General features: G+C 34.3%; 2 protein-coding genes across 2 annotated transcripts; one reads left to right on the forward strand and one right to left on the reverse strand.

Annotated features, from left to right (window-relative positions):
• The first annotated feature begins 632 nt into the window (after positions 1 to 632).
• Positions 633 to 3,770, forward strand: LOC131527687 (uncharacterized). The gene is made up of 3 exons (XM_058756945.1): positions 633 to 2,524; positions 2,635 to 2,890; positions 3,005 to 3,770. The coding sequence occupies exons 2-3, from the start codon at positions 2,744 to 2,746 to the stop codon at positions 3,662 to 3,664; spliced, it is 807 nt and encodes a 268-aa protein (XP_058612928.1). The 5' UTR covers positions 633 to 2,524; positions 2,635 to 2,743; the 3' UTR covers positions 3,665 to 3,770.
• A 562-nt stretch (positions 3,771 to 4,332) lies between these two features.
• On the reverse strand, positions 4,333 to 14,900 carry gata4 (GATA binding protein 4). Its single transcript, XM_058756944.1, has 6 exons — positions 14,185 to 14,900; positions 8,440 to 8,606; positions 7,391 to 7,516; positions 7,121 to 7,202; positions 6,882 to 7,009; positions 4,333 to 5,931 (listed from the first exon to the last, which is right to left on the reverse strand). Exons 1-6 carry the CDS (start codon positions 14,699 to 14,701, stop codon positions 5,815 to 5,817), a joined length of 1,137 nt encoding a protein of 378 aa, XP_058612927.1. The 5' UTR covers positions 14,702 to 14,900; the 3' UTR covers positions 4,333 to 5,814.
• Positions 14,901 to 16,496: the final 1,596 nt, after the last annotated feature.

Consider the following 16,496-nt stretch of genomic DNA (forward strand, 5'->3'; position numbering starts at 1 on the left):
CTCCTCTGATTGGCTGAGGCGTCATGGGCCTAGGGCGCATCGACCAATGAGAAGCGAGAGCGACTGGTGTGATGGCCCGCCCAGTAGCCCGTAGGATGGACGCAGAGCTCATGCGAGGCGCTGATTGGTCAGGCTGGTGATGACGTTGAGGGGTATTGCGAACACCGGGATGGTGTAAATACAAAGAAAATGAATCACCTCAGCTACGCATTAGAGTTGAAGCATTAAAATAATTAACTGTATTACTTATAAGACTAATATGTAGTCTGTAATTTAACATTATTTTTGTGCGTAATGTGTATGCACATGTGTGACCCTGGAGCACAAAAGCAGTCATAAGCAGCACAGGTATATTTGTAGCAATAGCCAACCATACATTATATGGGTCAAAATTATCCATTTTTCTTTTATGCCAAAAATCATTAGGATATTATGTAAAGATCATGTTCCGTGAAGATATTTAGTAAATTTCCTACCGCATATGTATGAAAAGTAAATTTTTGATTAGTAATATGCATTGCTAAGAACTTAATTTGACCAACTTTAAAGGCAATTTTCTCAATATTTAGATTTTTTTGCACCCTCAGATTCCAGATTTTCAAATAGTTGTATCTCAGCCAAATATTGTCCGATCCTAACAAACCATACATCAATGGAAAGCTTATTTATTCAGCTATTTAAAAAAGTTTTTTGGTCCAGAGTCAAAGTCATTTTTATTTTATTTTACAGTGTCATCAATGGAAAGCTTATTTATTTCAGCTTTCAGATGATGTATAAGTCTCAATAAAAAAAAAAAAGATCTTATGACTGGTTTTGTGGTCCAAGGTCACATATTGCTTAGGAATTGCATGTGTTCTTATTACATTTCAATAGCCTACAATAAAAATGTAATGGGATTCAAGAACATTGTAAGCCTCTAACAGATATATTTCTGAAACCGCTTTTCTCCTATATTTATTAAGGCCCGTTCACACCAGTAACTATAAAGATTATCCTTCACGATAATTATAACGATATAATAGTACTAAATTTAAAAGTATAGTACACTACAGCTATAACAATAACAACATAGAGGAAGCATATTGTTGGAATCACTTTCATAAAGATTTCCCCCCAAACGATTAATGATAAAATATTGGCAGCCAATCAGAATCCATCTTGTAAGCTTTCCAATATTTAAAGCAGCAGACGAAAAAACTGCAGGGCGCGTTTAAAATAAGGCAGCGGCTATTTGCAAAAAGTGTAAATAGCGTATTTTCTTAGCAATAGATACTATTTACACTATGTGCAAATAGCAATGGATTCTATTTACACTATGTCAAAATAGCAAGATTTTCTGCTATTTATACTACTTATTGCAAATAGTGGCAATTATCTGCACCTCAGTATTGTAGTACATTATAAAACAGCACTAACGTATTGAGTGTAAATTATAGTTTTAATTCAAATTATTAAATGGATGCCACCTTATTGGGACAAAAAAATCCCTCTCTACACCTACCCGATACTTTTATTTTCAACTTTTTGTTTATTTCCTTCATTTTTATAGATTTGAAAAGGGAGAAAAAAAAGTTCGGCAAAAGACGGATTCAAACTCGGGTCGATCGCGTCAAAAAACATGCGCTCTTTTCATCTACGCCACTGAAACAGATGTTAAGTCGTCGCCTTTTAATGTGTCTTTTTCGTAATACCCCTCAACGTCATCACCAGCCTGACCAATCACACAATGGTGGGCGGAGTTAGTGTAAATAGACACTCAGTTACAGTTTTTTACAGATGCTAGGACACATTTCTCAATACTTAGGTCACTTTTGCAAAACTCTTCACACAGTGAGCACAACAGAAGTCTATGTGGGCTAAACTGAGGATCAATTATCATTGCTTTGGCACAAAATGCATTCAATGACTACATCTCTCAAATTTCATGAATTCTTTTCTCACACAGACACAACAACTGCCAAAACTCTTTGTTCGTACAGGCCAATTTGCACATGCTTGCATACTGTTTTCAAAACTGTTAAACTTATGTTCAAAACAATAACTATTATGTATTATGTAACTGAATAAGACAGCAATTTGCTACATTCCTACAGTAATATTTTAATGAAATATATTTTAAATCTCAAAATTAAATGCTATAAAAACAATTGGACAATTGGACCAGCCACACCTGATTCTCATTGTAGATGAACATCTACACAGGTGTTACTCTTTCAATTTCATTACAAAAGGAGACAACTTCTGAATAGTTTTGTATTGTGATGTAAACATGGACCCAGCCAGAAATAGAGAAGAGGCTGAAAGAGGAAGAAGAGTGGCTGGGAGGGGGCGAGGAATACGTATGCGTGGTGGAAGGAGAATAAGAGGAAGATCAAGGGCTGTAGTCTCAGATGAGATCAGAGCTACTGTAATTGATCATGTAGTAAATCATGGTCTCTCAATGAGAGGCTGGTCAGAGAGTGCAGCCAAATCTGCAACGCTCTACAGTGGCATCTATTGTTAGAGTTTTCCGGCAAACCAACAGGTAACTTGTATTCTGCAAGGGCATTTGACTGAGTTGCACATTACAGAAGTAAATAAACTTGTGTGTAATTGTTTTTGCATTTCTGGGGACTCAACGGTTACCTCACACAGGTGCGAGAGGGAGGATGCTCACTGATGTGCAGGAAACTGCCATTGCTGATATGGTCATCAGAAACAATGGGATAAAACTCACTGAGATTCGAGAGAGTCTTGGCAGACAATGTTACTTTTGCAAATATTCAGTGTAAGCATAACAACAATTTCTAGAGTCCTGAAAAAACATCAGGTCAGGATGAAACAGTTGTACACTGTGCCTTTTGAGAGGAACTCTGAACATGTCAAGCAACTCAAGAACCAATATGTCCAGGTAAGATCACAATAAAATACAGAACTGTTTTTGAACAAAACCAAACACACACAAAGATAATTTTTACAAATTTACTACTGTAACAGCTTATGTTGCCTTGTGGATTTATTTTAGAGAGTCATGGAGATTGAAGGCAGGCAAACACCCCACATTTTCATCTTTGTGGATGAGGCGGGTTTCAACTTGGCCAAAACACGGCGACGAGCGAGGAATGTGATTGGGAAGAGAGCCACAGTGAATGTCCTGGGCCAGAGGGGTGCCAACATCACAATGTGCACAGCAATATCCACTGATGGACTGCTGTTACACAAACCACTAATTGGGCCATACAACACTGAACATCTCCTTGCGTTCCTGCATGATCTCTATGGAAGGGTTGTGCTAGGTGAGGAAAGGGATGCAGAGAGAAGGAATCAGCCAACATTTATAATTGTATGGGACAATGTGGCATTTCACCACTCCCATGCAGTCACCGAGTGGTTTGCGGCCCATCCCAGAATGGAGTCACTTTTCCTCCCACCTTACTCTCCATTCCTCAACCCCATAGAGGAATTCTTTTCCTCATGGAGGTGGAAGGTTTATGACCACCATCCACATGATCAAATGTCCCTCCTGGACGCAATGAATGCTGGATGCCTGGACATATCAGCAGAAGATTGCCAGGGATGGATCAGGCATGGCAGAAGATTCTTTCCTAGGTGTATTGTCCTAGATGACATAAGATGTGATGTGGATGAGAACCTGTGGCCAAATGGAGAAGACCGAGTAGATTAGCGTTACTATTGTATCTGTATCAGTGGATGGTGTGTATACAAATTGTTGTATTTTGAAATTACTAAGTAACTTATAAAATAAATAAACAACATAAAATATTGACGAATCCTGCATCATGTCTGATTCATTCCAGTAACATATATTGCAGTGAATTATAAACAGAGATGTGTCCTTGTTTTACACAAGAAAACATTGTATAATGCTACATGTTGTTAGTGTTTTTTAGGTCATTGTTTTGTGGGTGACAAAGTGTGTTTGTCGGCTGTCAACCTTTGCTAGTGTTCTGGAAGAATGAGTTGATTTGAGACCTGAATAAAGTGTTTTGGTAGTTGTAGTGCATTTTGAATGTGAAATGAACTGCTTTGCCAAGCTGAAAGTTGGTTAGGAGAACTGTGTGAAGAGTTTTGCAAAAGTGACCTAAGTATTGAGAAATATGTCCTAGCGTCTGTAAAAAACTGTAAAGGCAACAGAACGTCATCGTTCGCTAATAGTTATCGTTATAGTTATTGCTCCTAGTGTGAACGGGCCTTTAGTCTTTGACAAATAAAAATTATTAGAGCAGTTATTTTTAATTATTAAATTGTTATTTGAGTTTATTACTAAACAGATTTACTGAGCATTTAAATACATGGAAAACCTTGTTCTCTGTGAAAGAATAAAGTTGAATCTGAAATTACAAACAGTTTAATCTAATTTTTACATAGATGTTGTGTGTCACAACAACAGTTAAACATGGAGTGAGTTGTTCCGCATACATACAGTTATATACATTTAATATTATAGAATGCTGCTACAAGAAAAGAATTACATGTGGACTTTCTATTTTCTTTACAGACTAATGAAAAACGTTAACAATGTTTAATCTATAATGAGAGATCAGGTGCACAAATTCAGATCGACTTTACAAGCAGTTTGTCAGATGGCAAACTGTAACCCTGTTTTCTATATAGAAATAAATATAAGAATGCATTTAAAAATTAGATAAATTTAAAGGAGCTCAGCTGCAGTAAAGGGGATTTTCTTAGATTTGAAAAGGAAGTAAAAATTTGTGGTGAAGGTTATTTTTTAAAAAGGTTCAAGGAAGTGGCTTTCTAAACAGGAAGTGGGTGAACTAATGCTGGTGGGTCTGGCTGCGAACGCAAAGATTTCAGGTCGACTCAACAGTCAGGACAATAGATGCCATCACAAATAAAAACCTAAATTGCAACAAATCTGAATTTTCTTTGCAAACAAAGGACAGGTCAAATGTGAGCAGGAATAACACATTACAAGTTCTTATCTGCTCGTGGACATGATTAATAATGTTCATCATGACAATAAAAAAGAAAATGAATGTTTCCCTGCAGATGTAGTGTGAAGGAAAAAAGAGAATTATCCATTAAAATACAGCAGGAGTGCTATGGGCTTCATTTAAATATGGTTTCTGAAGAGAGAAAAATGTTGCAACAAACCACAACAATTACTACATTCTCTTGAGAAAAGTGTTGTGTTTGTGCCAAACTTGCCACCACTATGGCCCTTTTTTTAAAGCAATAGTTCACCCAAAAATGAAAACGTCAAGATTAGGATGAGTTTGGACCAGGTGTGGATTATTGTGATGTTTTTATCAGCTGTTTGGACTCTCATTCTGACGGCACCCATTCACTGCAGAGCATCCATTGCTGAGACACTGATGCAGAGACACATTTCTACAAACTCATCCTAATCTCGAATGGAGCAAATTTTCATTTTTGGTTGAACTATTGCTCTAACACATTTTTTATAGCAACTGAATGCCACTCAAATGGTTTAAAATGAATGAAACCAATGTCTTAAAGATGAGTAAAGCACATGCTACGAGTCCATCAAGCTGAACATTCAGGTTATTTAATGTTCTCGTGATCTTCTGGGACCGAAGGCTCTGTGGTTCCTGCGATTCGCAGCACGTTTATAATCAGGTCCAGGGTTTTCTACTGATCTGTTGATGTGAATCCAGCTCAGGTCTCACTGTACATACAGTATCTTTCCATGATTGTCTACATATCACAGATATTTCTGCATCTTCATTTCATCTTTGAAGCTCGCTGGCTCTGGCACCTGATAGACTAGTCCTTCTGCTCGGAGCTCTGCAGGGAGTGACGCTTTCACCGGAGGAATCTATAAAGCGTTTCTTATGCCAGAATCAGGCTGTTCCACACTTCGCTTTTGGAGCTGGACGATCCACTTGGAGAAAGTTTGAGAGCAGAACTTGAGCTTGGAGTTCCCATATAAGACGGAAACACAGAGACCTGGATGGACAAAGCAAAGATTTTGAGTTACTGTCTTTATCACTTGTGTTGGAGTTTTGTTCATAAGAATTACTTTAGACAAAAGCATTTAATAAATTAATAATGGACTTTTAGTTATATATATATATATATTACATTACATTACATTTAGTCATTTAGCAGACGCTTTTATCCAAAAGCAATCAAAATCAACAAAAGAGCAATAATATGCAAGTGCTATAAGTCTCAGTTAGCCTTTATTATATGAATTTTAATTTAAATACATATACTGTAATTATATATTTATATTATATATTATTATGATGTATGTGTATTATATTTATTGTTATTTCTAATATAATAATCATAAATATGATAAAATATTATGGATTACATTAAATAAATTAGCTTAAATTAAATTACATATTAAATTTAAATGACTATTTATAAAATCTAGAAATACTAATATTTTTTCATGTACTCTTTAAATTGATATGAACTCATAAACTGCACAGTAATCATAAAAGAGATGAAACAATGTCTGAATACATGAATATATACAAACTATTTAATATATTTAATATTTTAAGGTTTGTTTATAATATTTATAAATGTATAATATTCAAAAATGCTAATTATATATATATAATAGTAATATTATTTAAATTAAAAAAATTCTCTCTTATATTTATTTTATTTTTACACACACACACACAAACTATTTAATATATTTAAAATTTAAAGGGTCATTTATAATATTTAGCTATAGCATTTATAAATACAAATAATATATTTCATATATAACATTAATATATAATATTACTATTCTTTAAATAAAATAAGCAATAATAGTAATTATAATAATTATAATACTTAAAAATGTATATTTATAATACAATGTAAATGACACTCATTACACAATACTAAGAAAGCGGCACTGCGGTCACAGTGTGTGTGTTTTGTTCTCTGACCGGTGTGTTCATCGATGTGTTGTGGTGTGTGTAAAATGATGCAGTGTCCGGCTCCGTCTTTATGGGCCGCGGTTCTTCTGTGGGACTGGAGTTCATAGCACTGGACGGCGTCTGACCCTCAGATGACCCTACAAATCATACACAGGTCAAAGGTCACAATCACTGATTCATCTTCATCAAGAGGATTTTGACTTGATATCCTAATGAGAAGAGTTTTCTGTTGAGTTATCTGCACTCACCAGGTTTGGACTTGCTGATGTTTTTTGGTTTGCGTTTGCGGGTCTGAATTCCCTCTTTCTTCATGGCGAGGGGACGAGGAACCTGAACACAAGAGCAGAAACTCTCAGATCTGCAGCTTTGTTGATTCTTTGCCTCCATCTGCTGGTTACACAGCGTTACTACTGAGTTTTTGGCACAAAAAAATTGTACATTTGCATTGCCAAAGGGTGAAGTAAACTAATAACAGAGCAAAGCGAGTATATTTATGTATCTTCTTAAGTCTGTCTCACCCCGTGGAGTTTCATGTAGAGTCCGCAGGCGTTGCAGACCGGCTCTCCTTCTGCATTACGTCTCCAGAGAGTGGTTGTGGTCGTCTGACAGTTAGTGCAGGACAAACCAACCCGTCTGGACGCAGACTGACCGAGAGACAGACAGAAACCAGCGGGTCAGTGATAGCCTTCAAATCTGAATTAAACCTTCAAAACACTGCAATAATACAAAGTAATGCAAAATAAAATAAAAAAGGAACTTGCTGGAAACACTGAAAACATTGCAATAATTAAAAAGTGATTGCAGTGATTATTTTTTGTTATTCAATGTTTTCAGTGTTTCAATTTTATTAGTGCAGTCTTTTTTTTATTATTATGATAATAATGCATTACATTTAATAATAATGCATTATCATAATAATAAAAAAGATAATAATAATGCATTATAATAATAATAAAAGACTGCACTAATAAAATGTAATGCAGTCTTTTTTATTATTATGATAAAAATACATTACATTTAATAATAATGCATTATCATAATAACAAAAAAAAGATAATAATGCATTATCATAATAATAAAAAAGACTGCACTAATAAAATGTAATGCAAAATAAAAACTAAACTTGCTGCAAACAATGAAAAATAGCACAAAATAAAAACTGTAATAATAGAAAATAGTGCAAAAAATACCATGCAATAATAAAAAAGTGCAAAAAAAATGCAATAATAAAAAAATCAAAATAGACAATAAATAATGCTGAAGCAAAGTTCTGACATGCTCCAAATGATGTCATTTTATACAGCTTATTAATTATGATAGGTCAACAACATGAAAAACCAGTGGTTTAAAATAACATCATAATAGTAAGTATAAAATTATAGTACATATAATAAGTAATAGTGAGTATAGTACAGTCTGTACTATACTCATTATTACTTATTATATGTACTATACTTACTTATTATACATGCATAGATTTTAAGGATGAAAGATTTCCCAGATCTCGGAGTATTTTCACATGAATGACGTTGTAAATGTTGATCGTGCTGCTGTCAGTGAAACGCACCAGTCGTCTCTGCGGTTTGATGAGCGGCCGGTTGATCCCGTTCATCTTGTGGTAGAGACCGCAGGCGTTACACAGGTAATGACCCGTCCCGTCCCGCCGCCACAGAGGAGTGGACATCGCCCCGCAGTTCACACACTCACGCCCCTCAGCGAAATCATCCAGCAGCTCTGAGCAGAACACACACACGCGTACATATTAATATTCACAAAATATTTCACAAAGACCATTTTATCTGTGGTTCTGAAGAAAAGCATCTAGGTTCTGGAGCTTTAATACAGTTATCTATCTATCTATTTATTAATTAATTAATTAATTAATTTTTTTAAGTTGTAAAACTTTTGTTGCCAAACCACTTGCAACTTGTTGCAGACACTAAAAAACTGCAACAATTAAAAAAAGTGCCAAAAAAATAAATAAAATAAATAAACCTTCTGCAAACACTAAAGACTGCAGTAATGAAAAGTGCAAAATAGAAATAAACATCACTGCAATAATAAAAATAGTGTAAAATAAAATGAAAAATAAACACTGAAAAAAATAATACTTTCTGCAAACACTAAAAAAAAACTATGAAAAAATTGCAATAATAAAACAGTGAAAATACGAATAGATAAATATATGCAATAATAAGAAATAATGCAAAACTAAAAATACAATTTCCACACACAGAGAAAAACATGCGATAATAAAAATAGTGCAAAATAAAAAAATAAAATAATAAAATAGATAAATATAATTAATGCAATAATATTAAAATGCAAAATAAAAATATACACTGCAGTAATAAAATATAATGCAAAATAAACATTGCAATTATAAAAAGTGCAAAATAAAAATAGATTAAAAAAATAATCAATGCAAAAATAATAAAGTGGAAAGTAAAAAGTAAAAATAAAAAAGAGTCACAAATTTTTGACAACAAAATGTGAAGTGTAGCTTTTGCATTGTGAATCAAAGCAGCTGACTTTCCTGATCAGCAGGAGGCGCTGTTGCTCGTGTGTGTGTGGAGCTCTGCGGTGTCTCTGTCAGACAAACTCAGCTAATCTTTATCAATGGAAACACATGACAGACGGCCCCTGAGGGGCCCTTAACTACAACACTGAACCACGGACCAATGTGGACAAATGAGGCAGACGCATAATCATTCATCTCTCTCACTGAACCATTCTCCAGGCTTTCAAACACCTTTAACAAGCTGTAAGCTTTCTGTCACATTCATTCAGCATCATAAATCATCTGTCACATATCAACACAGACACAAAAACCTTCCTGATCACAGAAAGACTAATTACAGATCGATCAGAGCATTACGAGATATTAAAAGAGCTGAGACACACAGCTAACAGTTTCATTTTTATTGTGCACTATTTTTTTCATTATTGCAATCTTTTCAGTGTTTAGAAAAAAGTTATTTCATACCTATTGCAGCGTGTTTTTTTGAATTATTTATTTTTATTATTTTTTGCATTATTGCAGAGTTTATTTTTATTATTTATTTTGCATTCTATTAGTGCATGCAGTGCTCATTTTTATGATTTGTTTGTACTTTTTTAATATGGCAGTGCTTATTTTTACTTTGCACCATTTTTTATCGCAGTGTTCTGTTTTTACAACAAGTTGCAAATGCTTTGAGAACACGCTTAGATTAAACACCATTAAAGACTGAATAATAAAACAGGGAAAAGAAATAAATATATAAATATTATATATAAACATATTTGCAATAATAATAGTGCAATATAAACAATAAAATACACACTGCAATAGTAAAACATAATGCAAAATAAAAAATATATAATTTTCTGTAAAACACTGAAAAGACTGCAATTATAAAAAAACTGTGCAAAATAAAAAAAATAAACACTGCTATAATAAAACAGTGAAGAATAAAATAGATAAAGCAACAATAAAAAGTACAAAGCAAAAAAAAAAAGTGTGTGTTCTGCACACACTGAAAAACTGCAATAATATAAATTGTGCAAAATAAAATATAAAAATAAACACTGCAATAATAAAATAGATGTTCACTCAATGCAATCTCTGGTATTTAATAATATTCTCAAAATGCACAAAATCATTATTTATACATTATTCGTTGAACGTTTTTTTTCTCCTGAATAAAACTTTCAGAGAACATTCAAAAGTAACGTTCCCATAATGTTTGTAAAATTATAAAATGGAACGTTCCCTTAACGTTTGCATTTTAAAACATGTACTGTACTTTTCAAAATAAATGTTCTAAAACGGTATTATACATGCAATGTTTTTTTTTTTCAGTTCATGTAACATTTTTTAAACGTTACTTCATGTTTCTGAACGTTCCGGGAACATTCGAAAAGAACGTTCCCATAATGTTTGCAAAGTTATAAAATAGAACGTTGTGATTATGCATATTATTTTGTCAGCAGGCTGACCTTGAGATTTAACCCACACGACAGGAAAAGCGAACAAAAGCCTGTCACGCGCCTCACAAATCAGTCGCTCCATTGACAAATAACAGCTTGTTTGGGACAATCACTTCAGTCTTAATGAGCAGAGGTCAAACACTTACACAACACACGTTCAGCTCTGAAAAACACAGTCTGGACACTTTACTGCGATGACTGACGGGAAACTGCTTATTAACACTGAGAAACTAATTATAAGCTGCAAAAAAAGCACCAAAAATACGGAAGACTGAAAACAAACCCAAAAAAGACAAATGAAGTGAAGCTTCTTTCAGCCGCATGTTAAAGTCCATCTCTGAGTTATTAATAGCACGCGATCAAGACAAAGGTCAAGTTATTCCTATCGGTTATTAGGTTTAATGAAAAATCTGCTTCTGTAGTTTATTTTATATCTCAGGCAAACATCATTTATCATGCGCACAGATTCGTGATAATGCCTCACTCTGAACGACTCAATATAACTATAAAATGAAAGAAATGGTTACTAATCAAATCTTTATCATGCTAATGAGCGTGCAGTTATGGATGCAAATAAAATCTCACGTGGCACAGATGACTGATTATCATTATTACATGAATTCCTCAGATCACCATCATCTAATAAAGTCTATTCAAATATACGACGTAGGTTAAAAGTGGCCTATAATAATAAATGAGCTTATTAACAGGATTTTAACCAGAAAAATTAAATACATAACCCCGTTTTTTTTAACTTACACTCCGTTTTTGTCAGTATGAATTATACTCATATTATGCTGAATTTGATCATTAGATTTCGATATAGCGATTCTTTAACAAAAACGAATACAACAGAATAATATGTATTATGTATACAGATCACAAGAAACTTAATTGATTCGCTTTTCTTTTAGGTTTATTTTATTTTTTTTTCTCGCACTGTTAAATTCATTTATCTGAATGAAAGTATCGCTTGCAGTTTTAAATTGAATCATATTGTTAATTAATTTTAGTCTATGCAATATTTGTAATTATTCTCTCATGTCATATACACGACAGATAAAACAATATCATTTATTTAGCCACGAAATAAACAGAGCATGCATAAAAAATAAATCTATCATAAGAGTTTGATTAATATATTTTCGTGATTTGAATGACTTCATGAAATGTAAACCCAAAATGTTTCAAAAGTCTGACAATTTCATTAAAGCTTAAAATAACATTTAGTGTTTGCATGTGCACTGAACAAATTAGTTTAAGGTAAGTGGTCGCAAACAATTTATTTTAGCTACATTTAATTAAAAAAAATATATGTTGAAAGTTAGTCAACTAAATTTGTTTATTTAAATGTAGCTAAAATAAATTGATTGCAACCACTTACCTTAAATAAATTGAGTAAATTCAATTAATATTTTTTTTCAGTGATATAGGCCTAATAATAACATTATGCCTTAAAATAAATATAAACGGTTATAATAAACATTGTTTTTTTTTTTTTGTGTCGTGTCTCATAAAAGCAGTTTCACATCGACCTTAAAGGAATAAAGCAGAAAATAAATTAAATACTTAGGCTATAGAAAAAATACCCCCCATGCATATGCTCTCAAAAAGTATCCTTTTTGACTATTTATAATGTGTTTTGTCGATTTTCACAATACGATTCATATTAAACGAGCAAAATAATTATCAGTAAATGTACTGGCATTAAATCAACACAAAGTGACACTCTGCGGGAACTGGTTTAACTGTAATGCTGTAATTTTCCTTTAATTAATTGATCTATCATCTGAGCATCTGTTTGAGGTTATGATTGTCGCGTGCTCTCCGATAAACTGTGACTAACTTCATTATAAAGTTTTGGGTGAGTGTGAAAAACACAACAAACCCTCATGAATAAACTTAAGACGAACAGAAAGTGTTTTCATAAATGCAAAACAGCTTCATGCATCAGGCCCTGCTGATAATAATATAATAATAGTAAAGCCAATTCAGTAATCTGTTCAATATAACATCACTTGTTGACGGAATCAATCTTTAGATTACATTGCACACAGTGAAAGTCATTTAAAGTGACAGCTGCACATTTTCTCATGTAGAATAGCGTTGTATTTGGTCTATAATTCAGATCCTCGCCATTTTTTGCAATGTATATATTTATATGACTGATTCGACCAGAGTGAAATCATCTAAATTCTCGGCTCACATACATTATGTAAAAAACTGTTTATTATAAACTGCGTAATGTTTCTTAGCGTTAATAAAAAAATTAAAATAAAAAAACCGGCTTATGAGGCCCAAATGATCAAAATGCAGCATATTTTTCCAAAAGCTGATGTTTATACCCATAAATGCCCAAATTTAATTTAGATTTCATCATGTTCATTATTCCGATAATCAAATGTTACAGAAAAGAAGCAGAAAATAAATGTAACTGATTATTAGAAAATAGAAAATAATATTTAGCCTACTTTGTAGTTTTACACTCAGATGGTTTCAAAACACAACACAACATTGTAAAAAATAATACACTTTTTTTATTATTTAGTTTTTACTATTTATAAGCGGGTTTTGTCGATATTAAAGTTTCACGCCAGAAACAAGCAAAATTAGCAGTGCATTTATAAACGTTAAATCACCTGTTTTACTTTCGGTTTGTTTTAATTCTATTCTCATATCAGATGATGAATCATAAGTAGTGTCCTGCAATTCTCATTTAAACTTCGTAAAATGACACATGCAACACATCAGGCTCAAACCATCGATGGCAATTTCTTTCTAACATTTCTACCTAATTTAAGATCTTCAACATACCTTTTGCCAAAAATACATCACTGTAAAAAAAAAAAATTATTATTAATTTTTAACCCCTAAAAAAAGTTGTAAATAAAACAAAATAATGGAATAAGCTTAACAAGATTTTTTTTTTAGTCTTTCTGCTTCAGAATTTCATGTTAAATCTGGTCTCTCTTAAAAATAAAGGGGCTTAAAATGTTCTTCACATCGATGCCATAAGAACCACTTTTGGTTCCACATAGAACCATTCAGTCAAAGAATCATCCCTTTCTTACCTTTTTATAATCTGAAGAACCTTTTGTGACAAGCTTTTGTGAAACAGAAAGGTTCTTCAGATGTTAAGGTTCTTTATGGAACCATTTAGACAAAAAAGCTTCTTCTATGGCATCGTGAAGCACCTTTATTTTTAAGAGAGTCTGCCGTTGAACTTTTTTTGGTGAAATTTAGCCTGCTAGCAATTTTTGAGTGAACTCTATTTCACTTGTAATTTATCTGTACGTTTAAGGGGAAAAAAAAAAATCTGGAAATCATTCTGAATTCTCACCTAAATTGGGGTGTCGCGTTGCACCGGGCGCTCCGCCGCTCTGGAGGCCGTGCAGAACGGAGCCGTCAAAGTGCGACGCCGCCCAAGAGCCTCCGATGTTGGGGCTCACGTAAGCCGGGTATCCGCCGTGATAGGATCCGCTCAGACCCCGGGACCCGTAGTGCTCCCTCCCGCCGGCGGAGACGTTCAGCGGGCTGGAGTAACTCGCCGTCGCGACCCCGGAGCTTAACGGAGGGCTCGTGGAGAACGTGAACCTGGAGACCGGGGAGTGATGCTGGCCTCCGGTGGAGTTGTAAGAGGCGACCGTATCCGCGCCCGCATGCCCCCATCCCGAGTGCGCGGACACCGGGCTGCTCTGCGGCGGCGTCTGGAGGTACGGCAGCGCCGTGATCATCGGGGTGACCCGGGTGGGCGTCACGTACACCGGGGAAGCGGCGGCCGAGGCGGCGTTATGGAGGAAACCGGGCTCGTAAGACGCGGGTCCGTGGTTTGCGGTCATCGTTACACCTTGATACATGTCCACAGGTGAGCGATCGCTCGACTCGCGAGGACCGGAGCATCGGCGTCGGTCTTACCGGGCTGAGTTCACCCTGCGCCCGCCGGGAGCATTTTCTGCTTCGCTTGACTTGACGGCAGCAGAGGATGATGAGGGTGGATGGTCTCACTCCTCCCAATCTCTCCGCCTCCAGTAAAACGCATCTCATTCCTGCTCGGGTCACCGACCTCGTTTACAGGAACAACAACATATTCCCATCATGTCTGCGTCACGCATGCAAATCAAGCACCCTCAAACGAAATCAACAGCACCCTCAGTTAAAACTGTAATAATAGCATTTTATTGCAGATTTGGCAAGTGCGTAATGGTTTGCGCTCCGGAGATCCTCATTGATTATAACGTATCTTTGTGTATATAACTACTATAGCTGCAATATGTAGCCTGTTTGCGCATGAGCATGAGAATTAATTCTGAGATTCCACTTTCAAAAACAAGGATTTAATATAACTAAATGCGGTCATATAAAAACTTAATTAGTTCTTTAGAAAAGCATATGTTCTTTAAAGAACGCCACAAAACTGATCTTGTAATAAAACACAATATAAAATAAATAAAAATAAAATAATAATAATAAAAGAAAAGAATATATAACATAAATATTAACTAAATAATTTAAAAATCACACACACACACACACACACACACACACACACACACACACACACACACATATACTGTATATATATATATATATATATATATACATACATATTCCAGTATTGCAATTACAAGAGTATATGAAAATGTAAGAGAAACAAGAGAAAAGCAGGGAAGAGTTTTAGATCTTTCCGAATTAAAATGCTGATTCAGGAATACTTAAATGCCCGTACAGTTGATCTAAATCTTTTTATTACAATATTATTTCCTAAGAGTTATATAAAATAGTCCTATGTGAGCCCAGTCAGATATTAAATTATAATAGGCTACATCGTAAGCTATATACAGGCCTATATTAATCGGCTACGCATAAAATGTCTCATTTTTTAAAGTAAAACAAAAATCATTTTAGGCTAACTAATTCGCATATTTGATATATTAGTATTACAATACTATGCAAGTAATATTTAAAAACATTCTAGGTATTAATATTGTGTTTATATTTCTATGCGCAGGAAAAGTGATGGATATGATTGATGTCCCGCGCGTCATTGACGTCACGCGCAGCTCTCACTGTTGTTGTTTTCAATGACACATTTTTTACTGTCATTTCGCTGTTTTTTATAAACAAACCGAGACTTTCATGCTGTCCGTTTCCTTAGTTTTACAATTATGCGTCTCGATATGCGCCTTCCGCCACTTTCACACAGAACATCCGCTATCAGTGTGAGGACAAAGGTTTGTTGTTTTCTTTTTAAAACATTGCATTGAATTGTTTAGATGCAAGTTTAGAGTTGTTGGTTTTTGGTGCAATGCAATATATATATATATATATGGTGGCATTAGCAACTAAAGAAAACACTGAAGCAAAACATGGTCAGGTCAAAGAGTCTGAATATTTTTTATCCCAAATTTTACTGCTAGTCCACTGTATGAAGTATTTTTGGGTATAATATGTCACAGTTCACTTAATTTTCCTATCCTCACTTACATTGATTAACTATAGTGTCCTGCACCCACTAGTGAAAAAAAATCAAAATTATATCTGGTGTCTGAATAATTTTTGGTTTGACTGTAGTACTAATCTATTTAGAAAGTAGCCTATAATGCATTAAAACACATGACAAACATATCTTGCATTTTAACTTTGGTTACTATT

This window comes from Onychostoma macrolepis, chromosome 20 (genome assembly GCF_012432095.1).
Source record: "Onychostoma macrolepis isolate SWU-2019 chromosome 20, ASM1243209v1, whole genome shotgun sequence".
Taxonomy (NCBI): Eukaryota; Metazoa; Chordata; class Actinopteri; order Cypriniformes; family Cyprinidae; genus Onychostoma; species Onychostoma macrolepis.